The 14,584-nt window shown below is 43.7% G+C and overlaps 1 protein-coding gene across 2 annotated transcripts in view; it reads left to right on the top strand.

The window, feature by feature from the left end:
- si:ch211-180a12.2 (uncharacterized) overlaps positions 1–14,584 on the top strand; it is a 70,241-nt gene that overhangs the window by 8,262 nt on the left and 47,395 nt on the right. For both annotated transcript variants that reach the window (XM_036946698.2, XM_036946697.2), the window contains exons 2-5: positions 192–503; positions 859–1,161; positions 12,040–12,348; positions 12,844–12,954. In XM_036946698.2, coding sequence (XP_036802593.2) covers positions 192–503; positions 859–1,161; positions 12,040–12,348; positions 12,844–12,954 — 1,035 coding nt within the window. The remainder of the gene's footprint in view (positions 1–191; positions 504–858; positions 1,162–12,039; positions 12,349–12,843; positions 12,955–14,584) is intronic.

The following is a 14,584-nucleotide window of genomic DNA, read 5'->3' as shown; positions in this document are numbered from 1 at the left end:
TAATTTTTTCGGTACTAGTATTTTGTATTTTACTTTGGTACGTTAGTCTTAAGCGTGTTTTGTAACTAGATACATTTTGATGTAACTTCATCCATCTCTGATGATACTTTTGTTTGTCAATAAGGACAAAACCTTTATGAACATGTATATAGACCACTGATATTTTCAATTTCTTTCACTCTTTCTTTCAGTCTCCCCAACTGAAGTTTGGGTCCGGCCACATACGTCTGCCCTTCTCCCCTGTTCTATCTCAGTCCCTCCTGTAGGCGACTCTCTCCTGGGGATCAGTTGGACCTTCAACGGATCTCATATAGCCTCCTTCGGGACGACAGACGACAACCATGTCGACAAAGGCTTCAGTTGGGACACCAGTTTATTTGTCAATGGGACCTTCTCTCTGACTGTGCTTAATGCCACTCTTGACCAACAGGGCGTGTATGAGTGTCAAGTCAGATACAACGTCTCCGAGCTACACTCCAGCAATGTTACATTGGACATCAAAGGTAAGTCTTTCGTAGTCCTTTCAGTTTTAAATTAGGTCTAAGGCCCTGCTCAAATACCTCTCTTCCACACTTCCGTGATGTATTGAATGATCTAACATGTTTGGATAGGTAAAAACATGAGGTCCTCTTCACAGCGTTCACCAATCCAATAACATTCACTAAAGGGAGAAAGGAAAGGATGCCATGAAGTAGTTTCTAATTTGTAGTTGTTCCCTCATATGACATTCATGTATCCAGTTCTCTCAGACAAGTAAGGGAAACAGGAAGTTAAGTAAAAAAACATTGGACACAACTGGTCATGTGAATCTGAATGCTTCACCATGAAACAAATAAATGAATATCTCTCATTTCTTAGTTCCACCCACTCTCTCCATTCCCTCCACGATGGTGGTACTGGATGTGAAGAGTGAGCTTCACTGTATTGCAGAGGGTTTTAGCCCTCCACTCATCTACTTCTCCTGGACCAGAGCTGGGGAGGTGGTCCAGCTAGAGCAAGCGGTCACAGCAGTCGACCGCACCCCAGAAGGGACCTACTGGGCGGTCAACATCTTGAAATTTATCCCTTTGGTGGACGACCAGAATGTGATCTATGGCTGTGTGGTCACTCACGCAGCCCTGGACAAACTGCTGAGCTTAGAGTTTCAACTCAGCTTCGTCTGTAAGTGTCAACTTTTTCAATTAATTACTATCATTTGATTAATACAATACATGGTTATCAACATGATACATGTCAAGAGACCATTTTCAGATTGTTTTATATGGTATAGAAGTTCATTGAAAAATATAGGATGTTTTTGTATGCTATTTTAATACATGAGAATTAACCAATGATATCAGGCCACACCCGGCCATGAACACAGACACCTGTGTGTGTCTTTTGACACTATATAAATGAGTTATCCTTCAGTGTTTGTCATTATACCCTGATGAAGACAACTTGTCTGTCGAAAAGTTGGACATAAATATTGTTGCATCTGAGCTCCTAGAGTGTGCGGCTCTCCTTTATTTTGTAAGTGTTCCACTCCGCTAGCCAGCACCTTGCTTGAATACTGTAGGTGTGCGTTTCTTTCACCTCTAGATTGTAGAAGTTCATTGAACATTAACAATTTGTAATTTAGAATTATCACTATCCATTTCCATCCACAGTTTGTGAGTAAAGTCATACCATATATAAAAAATGTATGACAGCTATGATGGGAACAGAACATTTCTGTGCAATTTTATAAATGCCGACAGATCATTTGTTCGTTCGACATGGTGGGATCTTTTTGTGCCAGTAAAGTTAATCATGCGAGAAATTTGTGAAAATGCCTTTATGTGCAAATATTGATATAACCATATTGAAGTAAGTCACGAGATGACATGGTTTGTGGTCCACCCACTACAATTTCGGAAACCATGCAATTTAAATTAGGCTACAGATAAAATACGTGATGAATTTCACAGGGTGGTGAAAGTGCATGGTATGAGCTTGATGCTGCTTTCTGATAAATATCAAGGGTCTTATTCTGCTGACAAAATAAATACTTGACTGCAGTTTTGACAAATAAAAACACCATTCCCACTTATTCATAATCCCATTATGTAGACTAGCCTAACCACACAGCCTACAAGGACTGTATCTGAGAGCTGTTGCCTAGAGCGCAAGTGCCAAGACCAGAGTAGGGCCATTTGATATTTAACGCAACAGTTTGACAAAACTAATCGGTAGAGTTGAAAAGGCACTGGAAACACAATGAACATTAGATTTTAGTCGGTACTTGAAAACTTAAGTGAATTGTGTGCACTATCACCACACTGATTTTTATCTGCAACAAGTCAGTTTGATGGAAACACCACTGGTGGGAAAATGTACATATTTTCTTTATGCTTACTTGAATAGTCGCATAAAAATGTTGCCAATTAGATGGAAACCTAGCTACTAACCAGGTTTCCAGCCAACCTTTGTGACTTAAGTAAATATCAGATAAAATGGAAACAGAAAACATTTCGGTAAACTTTCCAAATGTTAAGAAACAAAATACACTACACAAGGTTAGATATTCTTGTGTCTGTAAAATTAATTATGTGAGAAAACATTTAGGTGGAAACACTTATAACCAAATATTGATATAATATTGCTAGTAGAGGGGCAGGCAAAACGACAGGTCAAGGGCAGGCAGAGGTCAGTAATCCAGATAGGGTGCAAAAGGTTCAGAATGGCAGGCAGTTTCAGGGTCAGAGCAGGCAGGGGTGAATAATCCAGTGTGGTGTGGCAAGGTACAGAACGGCAGACAGGCAAACAGAACGGGTCTAAATACACTGGGGGTAATGGGGAAGATTGGCGACACTTGGAGTGTGGAGACAAGCACCAAGACAGGTGAAACAGAAAGGGGTGTGACAGTACCTCCTCCCCCAAGGGTGCCACCTGGCCTCCTCCCTGGGCACCTACCTGGTTGAGTGGGCATTGGAAATAAAGTAAGGCTTGGGTCCAGGATGTCCCTAGCGGGGACCCAGCACCTCTCCTCTGGGCCATGACCCTCCCAGTCAACTAGGTACTGGAACCCCCTGCCCCAAGGTCGAATCTTCAGGAGACCTCACCATGTACACCGGTTGGCCATCGATGAGACGGGGGAGAGGGATGGGTCTGGAAACAGGAGACAAAGGGCTGTGAGACATTCTGGAAACATGAAAAGTGAGATGTATATGGAGGGTACGAGGCAACAGAAGATGAACAGCAGAGGGGTTAATGATCTTGGAGATGTGGAAGGGTCGATAAACCGGGGGGGGGGGGGGTTTGCAGGATTCCACCAGGAGGGGCAGATCCCGAGTGGACAGCCATACCTTCTGCCCCTGACGATACCGGGGCACCGGAGTCAATCCGCTTGTCATCAATATCTGGAGGTGGTTTTGAGAAGGTCCAACCAGGCATTTGTCCAGGTATGACAGCAGAGGACAAACATCTGGCCCGAAGGTATGCTGACATCTTCCTCATGCTCAGGGAAGAGCAGGGGCTGATACCCCAGGGAACACTCAAAGGGCGATAGACCCGTGGCAGAGCAAGGAAGGGTGTTGTGGGCGTTTTCAACACTAGTTGCTGGCTCCAGGTGGTTGTAGAGTCGTCTCCGGGTCTTGGTTGGCTCGGGCCGACTGGCCGTTGGACTGGGAGTGAAACCCGGAAGACAGGCTGGCCGATGACCCAATGAGTGTACAGACCACCTTCCAGAACCGGGACGAGAACTGAGGACCACTGTCAGAGACCATGTCCATGGATCCGGAAGACGTCCTGGCAGAGGAATGCGGGCGGCTTATCCACTATGGTCAGGATGGCGGTGTTGCCATCGAACGGGAGGAGGGCCATCAAACGGGGGGGACCCATCACAATGTGAAACCAGGGACGGTGAGGGACAGGCAGAGGTTGAAGCAGAGCTTGCCGAAGAGTCTTGTTCTGTGGACAGATCGTACATGCGGCGACGAACACCGAGATGCCAGGAACCATGGTAGGCCACCAAAAGTATTGTTGCATAAAGGCCATGGTCCACCAGGAGCCCGGGAGGCAGGCAAGCCTCCAGGACCAAGGAGCGGACCGCATCAGGAACGAACATCTGCACCCCCCCCCCCCCCCCCCCCCTGGTTCCTCTCTAGTTCCTCTCTTTGGCATTGAGGCGGTGGGAGAAGACGTAGGAATGCAACTTGAGATCCAGGCCAGAACGCTGGGACAGGACAGCCGTTACCCGAAACAATCGGCCTCAACCATGGACTGGCAGGTCAGGATGAACCAAGATGGGAGCTGTGGTGAAGCGGTGGTTGAGATCCTGGAATGCACGGTTAGCAGCTGGGGACCAAGTGAATGGAACCTTGGGAGAGGTGAGTGCAGACAGGCGGGAAGCCAGGGTGCTGTACCCCGGATAAAAGATGGCGAATCCCAGGAAACATTGCAGTTGCACCCTGGATGGTAGGCTGGGGCCAATCCACCACCGATCCAGGAACCATCTGTACACTCCATGCAACGATGATGTAACCCAGAAAGGGGATGATGGAGCACTAGAATTCGCACTTCCCTGCTTTCTCCAGGAGGTGTAGGAGAACCTGTCGGAAGTGGAGCACGTGTTTTTTGGCGAAGCGGGAGAACACAAGGATGTCATCAAGGTAGACAAAGATTAACCGGTTCAACATGTCCCGGATAGCATCATTAACCAGAGCCTGGAACAGAGCAGAGGCGTTGGTAAGGCCAAACTGTATGACCAGATACTCGTAGTGACAGCGTTGAAGGCAGTTTTCCACTCGTCCCCTTCCCGTAGCCGCACCAGGTGGTAGGCGTTCCGTAGGTCCAGCTTGGAGAACACTGGAGCGACTCAAAGTCCGAGGAGATAAGGGTTAGGGGGTAGCGGTTCTTCACCGTTTTGTTGAGACCTTGGTAGTTGATGCATGGGCACAGGGTTTTGTCCTTCTCCACAAAGAAGAACACTGCGTTAGCAGCGGAAGGCAGAAGGACGGAGGAACACTGCAGCTAGGGAGTCCTCAATGTAGATTGTCAGATCCGGAGACCAAGGTTATGGCAGAGTACAGTAGTCCCCAAGGCGGAGTGGTGCCTGGGAGAAGGTCAAACATAAAGATATAAAACTGTATTTTTTTGTGAAGAATCAACAACAAGTGGGACACAATCATTAAGTGGAACGACATTTATTGGATATTTCAAACTTTTTTAACAAATCAAAAACTGAAAAATTGGGCGTGCAAAATTATTCAGCCCCTTTACTTTCAGTGCAGCAAACTCTCTCCAGAAGTTCAGTGAGGATCTCTGAATGATCCAATGTTGACCTAAATGACTAATGATGATAAATACAATCCACCTGTGTGTAATCAAGTCTCTGTATAAATGCACCTGCACTGTGATAGTCTCAGAGGTCCGTTAAAAGCGCAGAGAGCATCATGAAGAACAAGGAACACACCAGGCAGGTCCGAGATACTGTTGTGAAGAAGTTTTGGATACAAAAAGATTTCCTAAGCTTTAAACATCCCAAGGAGCACTGTGCAAGCGATAATATTGAAATGGAAGGAGTATCAGACCACTGCAAATCTACCAAGACCTGGCCGTCCCTCTAAACTTTCAGCTCATACAAGGAGAAGACTGATCAGAGATGCAGCCAAGAGGCCCATGATCACTCTGGATGAACTGCAGAGATCTACAGCTGAGGTGGGAGACTCTGTCCATAGGACAACAATCAGTTGTATATTGCACAAATCTGGCCTTTATGGAAGAGTGGCAAGAAGAAAGCCATTTCTTAAAGATATCCATAAAAAGTGTTGTTTAAAGTTTGCCACAAGCCACCTGGGAGACACACCAAACATGTGGAAGAAGGTGCTCTGGTCAGATGAAACCAAAATTGAACTTTTTGGCAACAATGCAAAACGTTATGTTTGGCGTAAAATTAAAACAGCTCATCACCCTGAACACACCATCCCCACTGTCAAACATGGTGGTGGCAGCATCATGGTTTGGGCCTGCTTTTCTTCAGCAGGGACAGGGAAGATGGTTAAAATTGATGGGAAGATGGATGGAGCCAAATACAGGACCATTCTGGAAGAAAACCTGATAGAGTCTGCAAAAGACCTGAGACTGGGACGGAGATTTGTCTTCCAACAAGACAAAGATCCAAAACATAAAGCAAAATCTACAATGGAATGGTTCAAAAATAAACATATCCAGGTGTTAGAATGGCCAAGTCAAAGTCCAGACCTGAATCCAATCGAGAATCTGTGGAAAGAACTGAAAACTGCTGTTCACAAATGCTCTCCATCACACCTCACTGAGCGCGAGCTGTTTTGCAAGGAGGAATGGGAAAAAATGTCAGTCTCTCGATGTGCAAAACTGATAGAGACATACCCCAAGCGACTTACAGCTGTAATTGCAGCAAAAGGTGGTGCTACAAAGTATTAACTTAAGGGGGCTGAATAATTTTGCACGCCCAATTTTTCAGTTTTTGATTTGTTAAAAATGTTTGAAATATCCAATAAATGTCGTTCCACTTCATGATTGTGTCCCACTTGTTGTTGATTCTTCACAAAAAAATACAGTTTTATATCTTTATGTTTGAAGCCTGAAATGTGGCAAAAGGTCGCAAAGTTCAAGGGGGCCGAATACTTTCGCAAGGCACTGTATATTAGCAACTGACACTGAGGAGCTGGCCGTTTACTCTGGGCACCTTTTCATCCAAGCTTCTCAATTACTGCCCCTGCAGCCAAAGAAGTTAATAAGCAGGAATAGGATCGTCTCGCTATGGTTCCCTGACACACGTAGGTTGATGGGGGTGGTATTGTGGGTGACCCGGCCTACAGAGCGGCCGTCCAGTGCTCTAACATCCATGGGAATGGAGAGGGGCTGAAGGGATGTCCAGCTTAGAAGCCAAGGTAGCGTCCATAAATCTCTCAGCCACAGAGTTAATGAGTACCTTGAGCGATTGACTGATTCCCTCATAGCAAAATTGCATGAAAAGGGGTGCGAATAAGGGGAGAGGAAAAGTTCTCCGTGTGGCCCACCAGATTTCTCGCTCCTACCAGTGAGCCAAGTGTTTTAGTGGACAGGTGGAGACGAAATGACCGGTAGTCCTGCTGGAGACAGCCTAGCGCTGTCTAGTTGAATAGGCGACTAGGCAGCCTTCGGGGACTCTCGGGGGAACTCAGGTAGCCTCGGGTTCTCTCGGCAACAGAGACTTCCGGGATGCCTTGGAGGCGAGGTGGAATCCGTGGCCGCCCATTGAAACGAATGGTCAAGGCAATGAGCGAGTCGAGAGCCGTCAGTAGTTCCCGGTTTGCAAGCTCGTCCTTTACTTCCTCCGATACTCCGTGCAGGTACATGTCAAACAGCGCTTCCGGGTTCCAGGCACACAGTTGCAAATGTGCAGAAATCCACCGCATAGTCTGCCACATTGCGGGAGTCTTGCTGAAGCTGATGTAACTTCCGGGCAGCCTCTCTCCTGGACAATGGAGCATCAAAAACTTTCACCTCTGCCACGAACTCCTCCAGACTGAATCATACGGCCGACTGTTGTACTGCTGTAGCACAGGCGTGAGCCCTCCTGGACATCCGTGTAATGAGCTATGCTATCTTAGAGCGGCCCAAGGTGAAGGAGGAGGGCTGCAGCACAATGATGAGGGAACACTGAGCGAGAAACGCCCAGCAGGCCCGACTCTCCATCGAAGCATTCTGGGGAGAGGTAAGAGGGTTCTTTGGAAACCGGGGTGACCGGGGAGGCAGTGCTGCTTACAGCCGGGTTATTGAGGGGCTGGGAGGTTACCGTCGTGGTAGATTGCCTAACAGACAACACGCAGAATTGCTCCAGCAATGTGTTCAATGCTTGGTCATGGCATTCGGCCAAGGTCTGGAAGCCATAAATCCATAAATCCATAAGACCCCGAAGCACCTCCTCGTACCTTCCAATGGTGGCTCCTTGGGAGGAGATGCGGTTGTGGAGCTGGTCCGAGTTTGCTGGGTCAGTCTTGGCCAGTTTGTTTTAGGTAAGACCCAGATGCAGACAGTGTTGAAGTAACAAAAGTGTATTACTAGGTCAAGGGCAGGCAGAGGTCGGTAATCCAGATAGGGTGCAAAAGGTCCAGAACTGCAGGCACTCTCATAGTCAGAGCAGGCAGGGGTCAATAATCCAATGTGGTGTGGCAAAGTACAGAACTGCAGGCAGACTCGGGGTAGGCAGACTGGTAAAAACTGGGATAAACTAGAAAACAGGCACTAGAACATACAGGCGCAAGTGGAATACTACTAATAGGTTTCCCGAAACAAAACGAACTGGCAACAAACAAACAGAGAACACAGGTATAAATACACTGGGGATAATGGGGAAGATTGGCGACATCTGGAAGGGGGTGGAGACAAGCACAAAGACAGGTGAAACAGATCAGGGTGTGACACCACCATATCAATGTAAACTTGGAGTGTGGTTCTCCCATTACAACTTGTAGGGAAAGCATGCAGTTTATTAAAATCTACTAATTCCTTTAATTTGCCATGTTAAATAACACTAATAGGTGAGAACAATATATTTTGTGAACAAATGTTTTATTTTCCCGTTATAATGAGGTTGGTAGCAACATGGAAAATCGTTGTGGAAATCTGTTGCAGGTCAAGTCGACTACAAAATCCACAATGCTCTCTATGGTCTGGCTGGCGAGCTAGGTAGCAACAGTGGTCGAAAAAGTACTCAATTGTCATACTTGAGTAAAAGTAAAGATACCTTAATAGAAAATGACTCAAGTAAAAGTCACCCAGTAAAATATTACCTGAGTAAAAGTCTAAAATTATTTGGTTTTAAATATACTTAAGTATCAAAAGTAAAAGTATAAACCATTTCAAATTCCTTATATTAAGCGAACCAGACAGCATGATTATTTTTTTATTGACGATAGCCAGGGGCACACTCCAACACTCAGACACAATTTACAAATGAAGCATTTGTGTTTAGTTTGTCCTCCAGATCAGAGGCAGTAGCGTAACTAGTTAGCTGTAAAATCGCCTAAACAAACTGCATTAGCAGATTTTGGAGTCTACAATTTGCACGAAGTACAAATTTGCTAATCTTTTCCCGAGATGTGAGATAATGAACTTACTCTCTGTATTATTGTATAGCTCTGGAATCGTGGCGTTACATACATTTGAGGAAAATAAGAACTTTTCTATACATTTCCACTGACTTTGAGAAGGTACTGCGCAATGATTAGCTTAGAAACCGCGTGAAGGGGCATGACAACGTGAACGCGATTGGTCAGCAGTATGTTGGGTGTGGTGTTTTACATTAATTTATTTGATTCCTATCTCGTTTCTATAATAACTCTGTCAACGGCACCAAAAAAATGTAAAATAAAATACCGGCCAGATTGCTGCCTGTTTGAACGCCAATAACTCATGAAACGACCCAGGGAGTGTGCAAAACTGTCATCAAAGGGCAAAGGGTGGCTATTTGAAGAATCTCCAATATAAAATATATATTTTATTTGTTTAACACTTCTTATGGTTACTACGTGATTCCACATGTGTTATTTCATAGTTTTGATGTCTTCACTATTCTACAATGTAGAAAATAGTATAAATAAAGAAAAACCCTTGAATGAGTAGGTGTTCTTAGGCTTTTGACCGGTAGTGTAGATGGATAATTTCAAATATGTTATTGGACCATAAACAGATATGGCTCATTAACCTATACGGTCCAAATAATGATGATCCGCGCTTTGAAAATATAATAATTTTTCAACCTTACAAGCAATACAATATATTATTATTTTATGGTGGAAGTTTATAATACGGTTTTCAATACCTCTATGGACCGTAAAGGAAATCACAATACAAACTATCACCCTCATGCACTTAAGGAAATCAGGAATGTCATGGATATGCTGGAACTAGTGGATATATGGAGGCTTAAATTTCCTGATGTCACGTCTACTCCCGCTCGACGTCGCCAGTTTACTAATCACTGGCTCTGACAACCATTACACACACCTGGCACCATCGTTATGCGCACCTGTGACTTATTATCAGACTTTCCTGGACTCCATCACTTTACTGATTACCTCACCTATATCTGTATCTATATCTATACACTTTGGTTCATTCCGCAGACAGTATTAGTTATGTTTCATGTCCAGACGCTGCTCTTGTTTTGTCTCGTTCCATGTCACCCCCTTGCTTCTTGATTCCCAGCATCTCCGTTACACCTGACCTAGGGAGATATGCATGGCGGAAGCTCAATCAAGTTAGTCACCTTGACTACCTTCTATTGTCATTCTCTCTGGCACCAAAAGTTTAAAAAGTGTTGATTGGGGACAGAATGAGGTCAGACCATCAAATAATTGGTATATATATTACTCTGACAGAATTTCCACGTGCAAGAGGATATTGGACATTTTATCAAAGCCTATTGGATGATAAGTTGTTTTTAACTAGGGCAGAAGAATTTATAACTGACTTTTTCCGACATAATATACGTACACAGATCCCCTTAATGTATAGGACACTTTTAAATGTGCCTTTGGAGGCCATGCAATTCAGTACTCATCTCAAAAGCAAAAGTAATTTAGGTCAAGAGTCCATATTAACAAAGGAAAGGGAAGAACAAACAGTACAGATAGCAATCAAAACTGTACCATAAGAGGCTCAGAATAAGTTAGAGGAAAAGCAAAAAGAAATGGAAGAACTTATTCAAGAAGGATCAAGTGTAATATATTATAAAAATAAAGCAAACTCGATGGAATATGGGGGAAAATGCACCAAATAATTGTTTTATCTTTAACATAGACATGCTTCCAAAAATAATTTTCTGAAAGTTGTTACAAATGACGGAGTCACCCATGATTCACCAAACAATATTTTGAAAGAGGAAGTAAAGTACTTTAAGCATATGTTTACATTTGTCTCCATCTCCACGAACCGAAGCTAATTGTATGGATTTCCTTTCTATTAATAATGTAAAATTGACAGCTGTACAGAAAGACTGATGTGAAGGCCAAATTACAGAGGAAGAACTTCTTGACGCAAGTAATGCCTTTAAGTCCGGGAAAACTAGGGCTGGATGGCATACCAGTGGAAGTATACCAAAGTTTTTGATATACTCAGGGGGCCGTTATTAGCATGTTTTAACCGCTCCTATAAAAATGGTACATTATTAGACACATACCAAGAAGGTTTGATTTCATTATTACTGAAACACAATCCAAGTGGTAAATATAAAGATCCAGTCCATTAAAAATCTTCAGCGTTGTGGTGCAAAAATTATAGGAAAATGCATAGAATTAAAAAGCTATTGTCTGATGTTATACAGTGTAGACAATATAAGACAAGTACTGGAAACAATAGAACACTATGAAAAATATGGGAAACCAGGCCAGGTATTCATAGCTGACTTTAAAAAGGCTTTTGATAAAGTATGACTGGAGTGTGTGTATATATATATATATATATATATATATGTAAATGCTTGGAATATTTCAATTTTGGAGAATCTCTTATAAAATGGGTTACACCTGGCTACTAGAAATGAAGACTATTACAAGATCTTCAGTTTCTTGGCAATTTCTCACCACGAATAGTCTTCATTTCTCAGAACAAGAATAGACTGACAAGTTTCAGAAGAAAGTTATTTGTTTTTGGCCATTTGAGCCTGTAATCAAACCCAGAAATGCTGATGCTCCAGATACTCAACTAGTCTAAAGAAGGCCAGTTTTATTGCTTCCCTAATCAGGACAACCGTTTTCAGCTGTGCTAACATAATTGCAAAAGGGTTTTCTAATGATCAATTAGCCTTTTAAAATGATCAACTTGGATGAGCTAACACAGCGTGCCATTGGAACACATGGTTGCTAATAATGGGCCTCTGTACGCCTATGTAGATATTCCATAGAAAAATCTTCCCTTTCCAGCTTCAATAGTCATTTACAACATTAACAATGTCTACACCGTATTTCTGATCAATTTGATGTCATTTTAAAAACATTTCTAAGTGACCCCAAACTTTTGAACGGTAGTGTATAATTACTCTTTCCTCCCCAGACCTCCCGACTGTCACCCTCTCCGCAATGCCTTTGCCCTCCCGCGACTCCCCACTCACCCTCTCCTGCGACATCGAGGGCTTCTATCCAGAGGATGTCTCCGTTTCCTGGCTACAGAATGGCACGGAGCTCCCCGCACCTCTGCTGAGCGAGTCGGGCCCGGACGGCACCTTCAGAACCAGGCGCTACTACACCCTGAGCCCCGAGCAGAGGGAGCTAGCCGGGGAGGTAGAGTGTGTCGTCCATCTGCCCAGCATCACTGAACCTGTGGTCACCTCCGCAGCCCTGGCCGACATCGACCCCATCATAGGTAAGAAAGAGAGGGGGGGGGGGATAGGGAGAGAGAAGAGGGGAAGGGGACAGAGAGAATGTTCACAAATTCAAGAAATCCCAACATTGGGTTTGATCAAATTCTTAGCTGGGTTTCCACCATAACCTGCTCTTAGAAACAGCAGAGGGTGGTAAGAGGTTGGAGAGATGGACCAGTAAACAAAAGGATTACTTAAAGCGTGGACTGAACTGGCCACTGGAGGGCTTCTGGTGTAAATCATTACTAACAATGCTGTTGTTCCCTTGAGCTAGGCACTTAACCCCAAAACTAGCTCTCCATCCAGGGCCGCTGTAAGACGGTTGACACTGTGCCTCTCAACGTGTGTGTGTGTGTGTGTCTGAGGTTGGAGAAAAGGCAGAGAACAAATGTATGTTCTTACTAAAAGGACAATAAAGTATATATTCTATTCATGGCCTGGCCTCAAACATATTCAAACATATTCTACCCTCCTCCCTTGTGTATCTCCTCTCCCAGAGACACAAACTGCGCTGACCAAGTCTGCCAAGGCATCTGTGGCTCTGATGTGCATCTCTCTGGTGCTGGTCTTTCTGCTCTGCTTTGGCTTCTCCTGGAGAAGGCGGGATGGTGAGTAAAACAGAATATTATTTCACTTTATTAATAATGTACATCATATTTAAATATTCATATATTTCCATATGTATCTGAATATAAATACAGTGTATATAATCAATGATGTGTTCATGCACTGTGTACTGTAATACCTGTTAATGCTATCTTAATGAAAGTAGTATACACAGTATATAGATTGGTTGGTGCAACATATACCGCCGTTCAAAAGTTTGTTGTCAGTTAGAAATTCTTGTTTTTTTAAAGAAATGCAAAAAATGTTGTCCATTAAAATAACATCAAATTGATCAGAAATAATATGTTATTGTTGTAAATGACTATTGAAGCTGGAAATTGAATATCTACAGAGGCCCATTATCAGCAACCATTAGTCCTGTGTTATAATGGCACGCAGTGTTAGCTAATCTAGTTAGTTAGTTTATAATTTTAAAAAGCTAATTGATAATTAGAAAACCCTTTTGCAATTATGTTAGCACAGCTGAAACTGGCCTTCTTTAAACTTGAAGAGTATCTGGAGCATCACGGTTCAATTCTTGGACCAACTCTCTTCTGTGTACATACATCAATGATGTCGCTCTTGCTGCTGGTGAGTCTCTGATCCACCTCTAAACTCTCCTTCCAGACTCACATCAAACATCTCCAATCCAAAGTTAAATCTAGAATTGGCTTCCTATTTCGCAACAAAGCCTCCTTCACTCATACTGCCAAACATACCCTTGTAAAACTGACCATCCTACCGATCCTCGACTTCGGCGATGTCATTTACAAAATAGCCTCCAATACCCTACTCAATAAATTGGATGCAGTCTATCACAGTGCCATCCGTTCTGTCACCAAAGCCCCATATACTACCCATCACTGCGACCTGTACGCTCTCATTGGCTGGCCCTCGCTTCATACTCGTCGCCAAACCCACTGGCTCCAGGTCATCTACAAGACCCTGCTAGGTAAAGTCCCCCCTTATCTCAGCTCGCTGGTCACCATAGCAGCACCCACCTGTAGCACGCGCTCCAGCAGGTATATCTCTCTGGTCACCCCCAAAACCTATTCTTCCTTTGCCTGCCTCTCCTCCCAGTTCTCTGCTGCCAATGAATGACTGGAACGAACTACAAAAATCTCCCTCACTAGCTTTAAGCACCAGCTGTCAGAGCAGCTCACAGATTACTGCACCTGTACATAGCCCATCTATAATTTTGCCCAAACAACTACCTCTCCCCCTACTTTCTTTATTTATTTTGCTACTTTGCACCCCTACTTTGCATATTCATCCACTGCAAATCTACCATTCCAGTGTTTTACTTGCTACAGTGGGGCAAAAAAGTATTTAGTCAGCCACCAATTATGAAAGTTCTCCCACTTAAAAAGATGAGAGGCCTGTAATTTTCAACATAGATAAACTTCAACCAAGAAAATCACATTGTAGGATTTTTTTATGAATTTATTTGCAAATGATGGTGGAAAATAAGTACATTCATTACATTTTGTGTGTTTTATTTAACTTTTGTACACCTCTGGTGGTCCCGGTCAAGAATGACCGGTCATTAGAAATGAATGGGTGAGACTACAATTTTGGGTATAAAATTTAGTTCAGACACATGCCCATTCATCAGATGGACACACTTCCTCT

The sequence above is a fragment of the Oncorhynchus mykiss genome, chromosome 16 (assembly GCF_057628025.1).
Source record: "Oncorhynchus mykiss isolate SJ-2025 chromosome 16, ASM5762802v1, whole genome shotgun sequence".
Classification (NCBI taxonomy): Eukaryota; Metazoa; Chordata; class Actinopteri; order Salmoniformes; family Salmonidae; genus Oncorhynchus; species Oncorhynchus mykiss.
The sequence above is the reverse complement of the archived record's forward strand: the minus strand, read 5'-3'. Positions and strand labels throughout refer to the sequence as shown.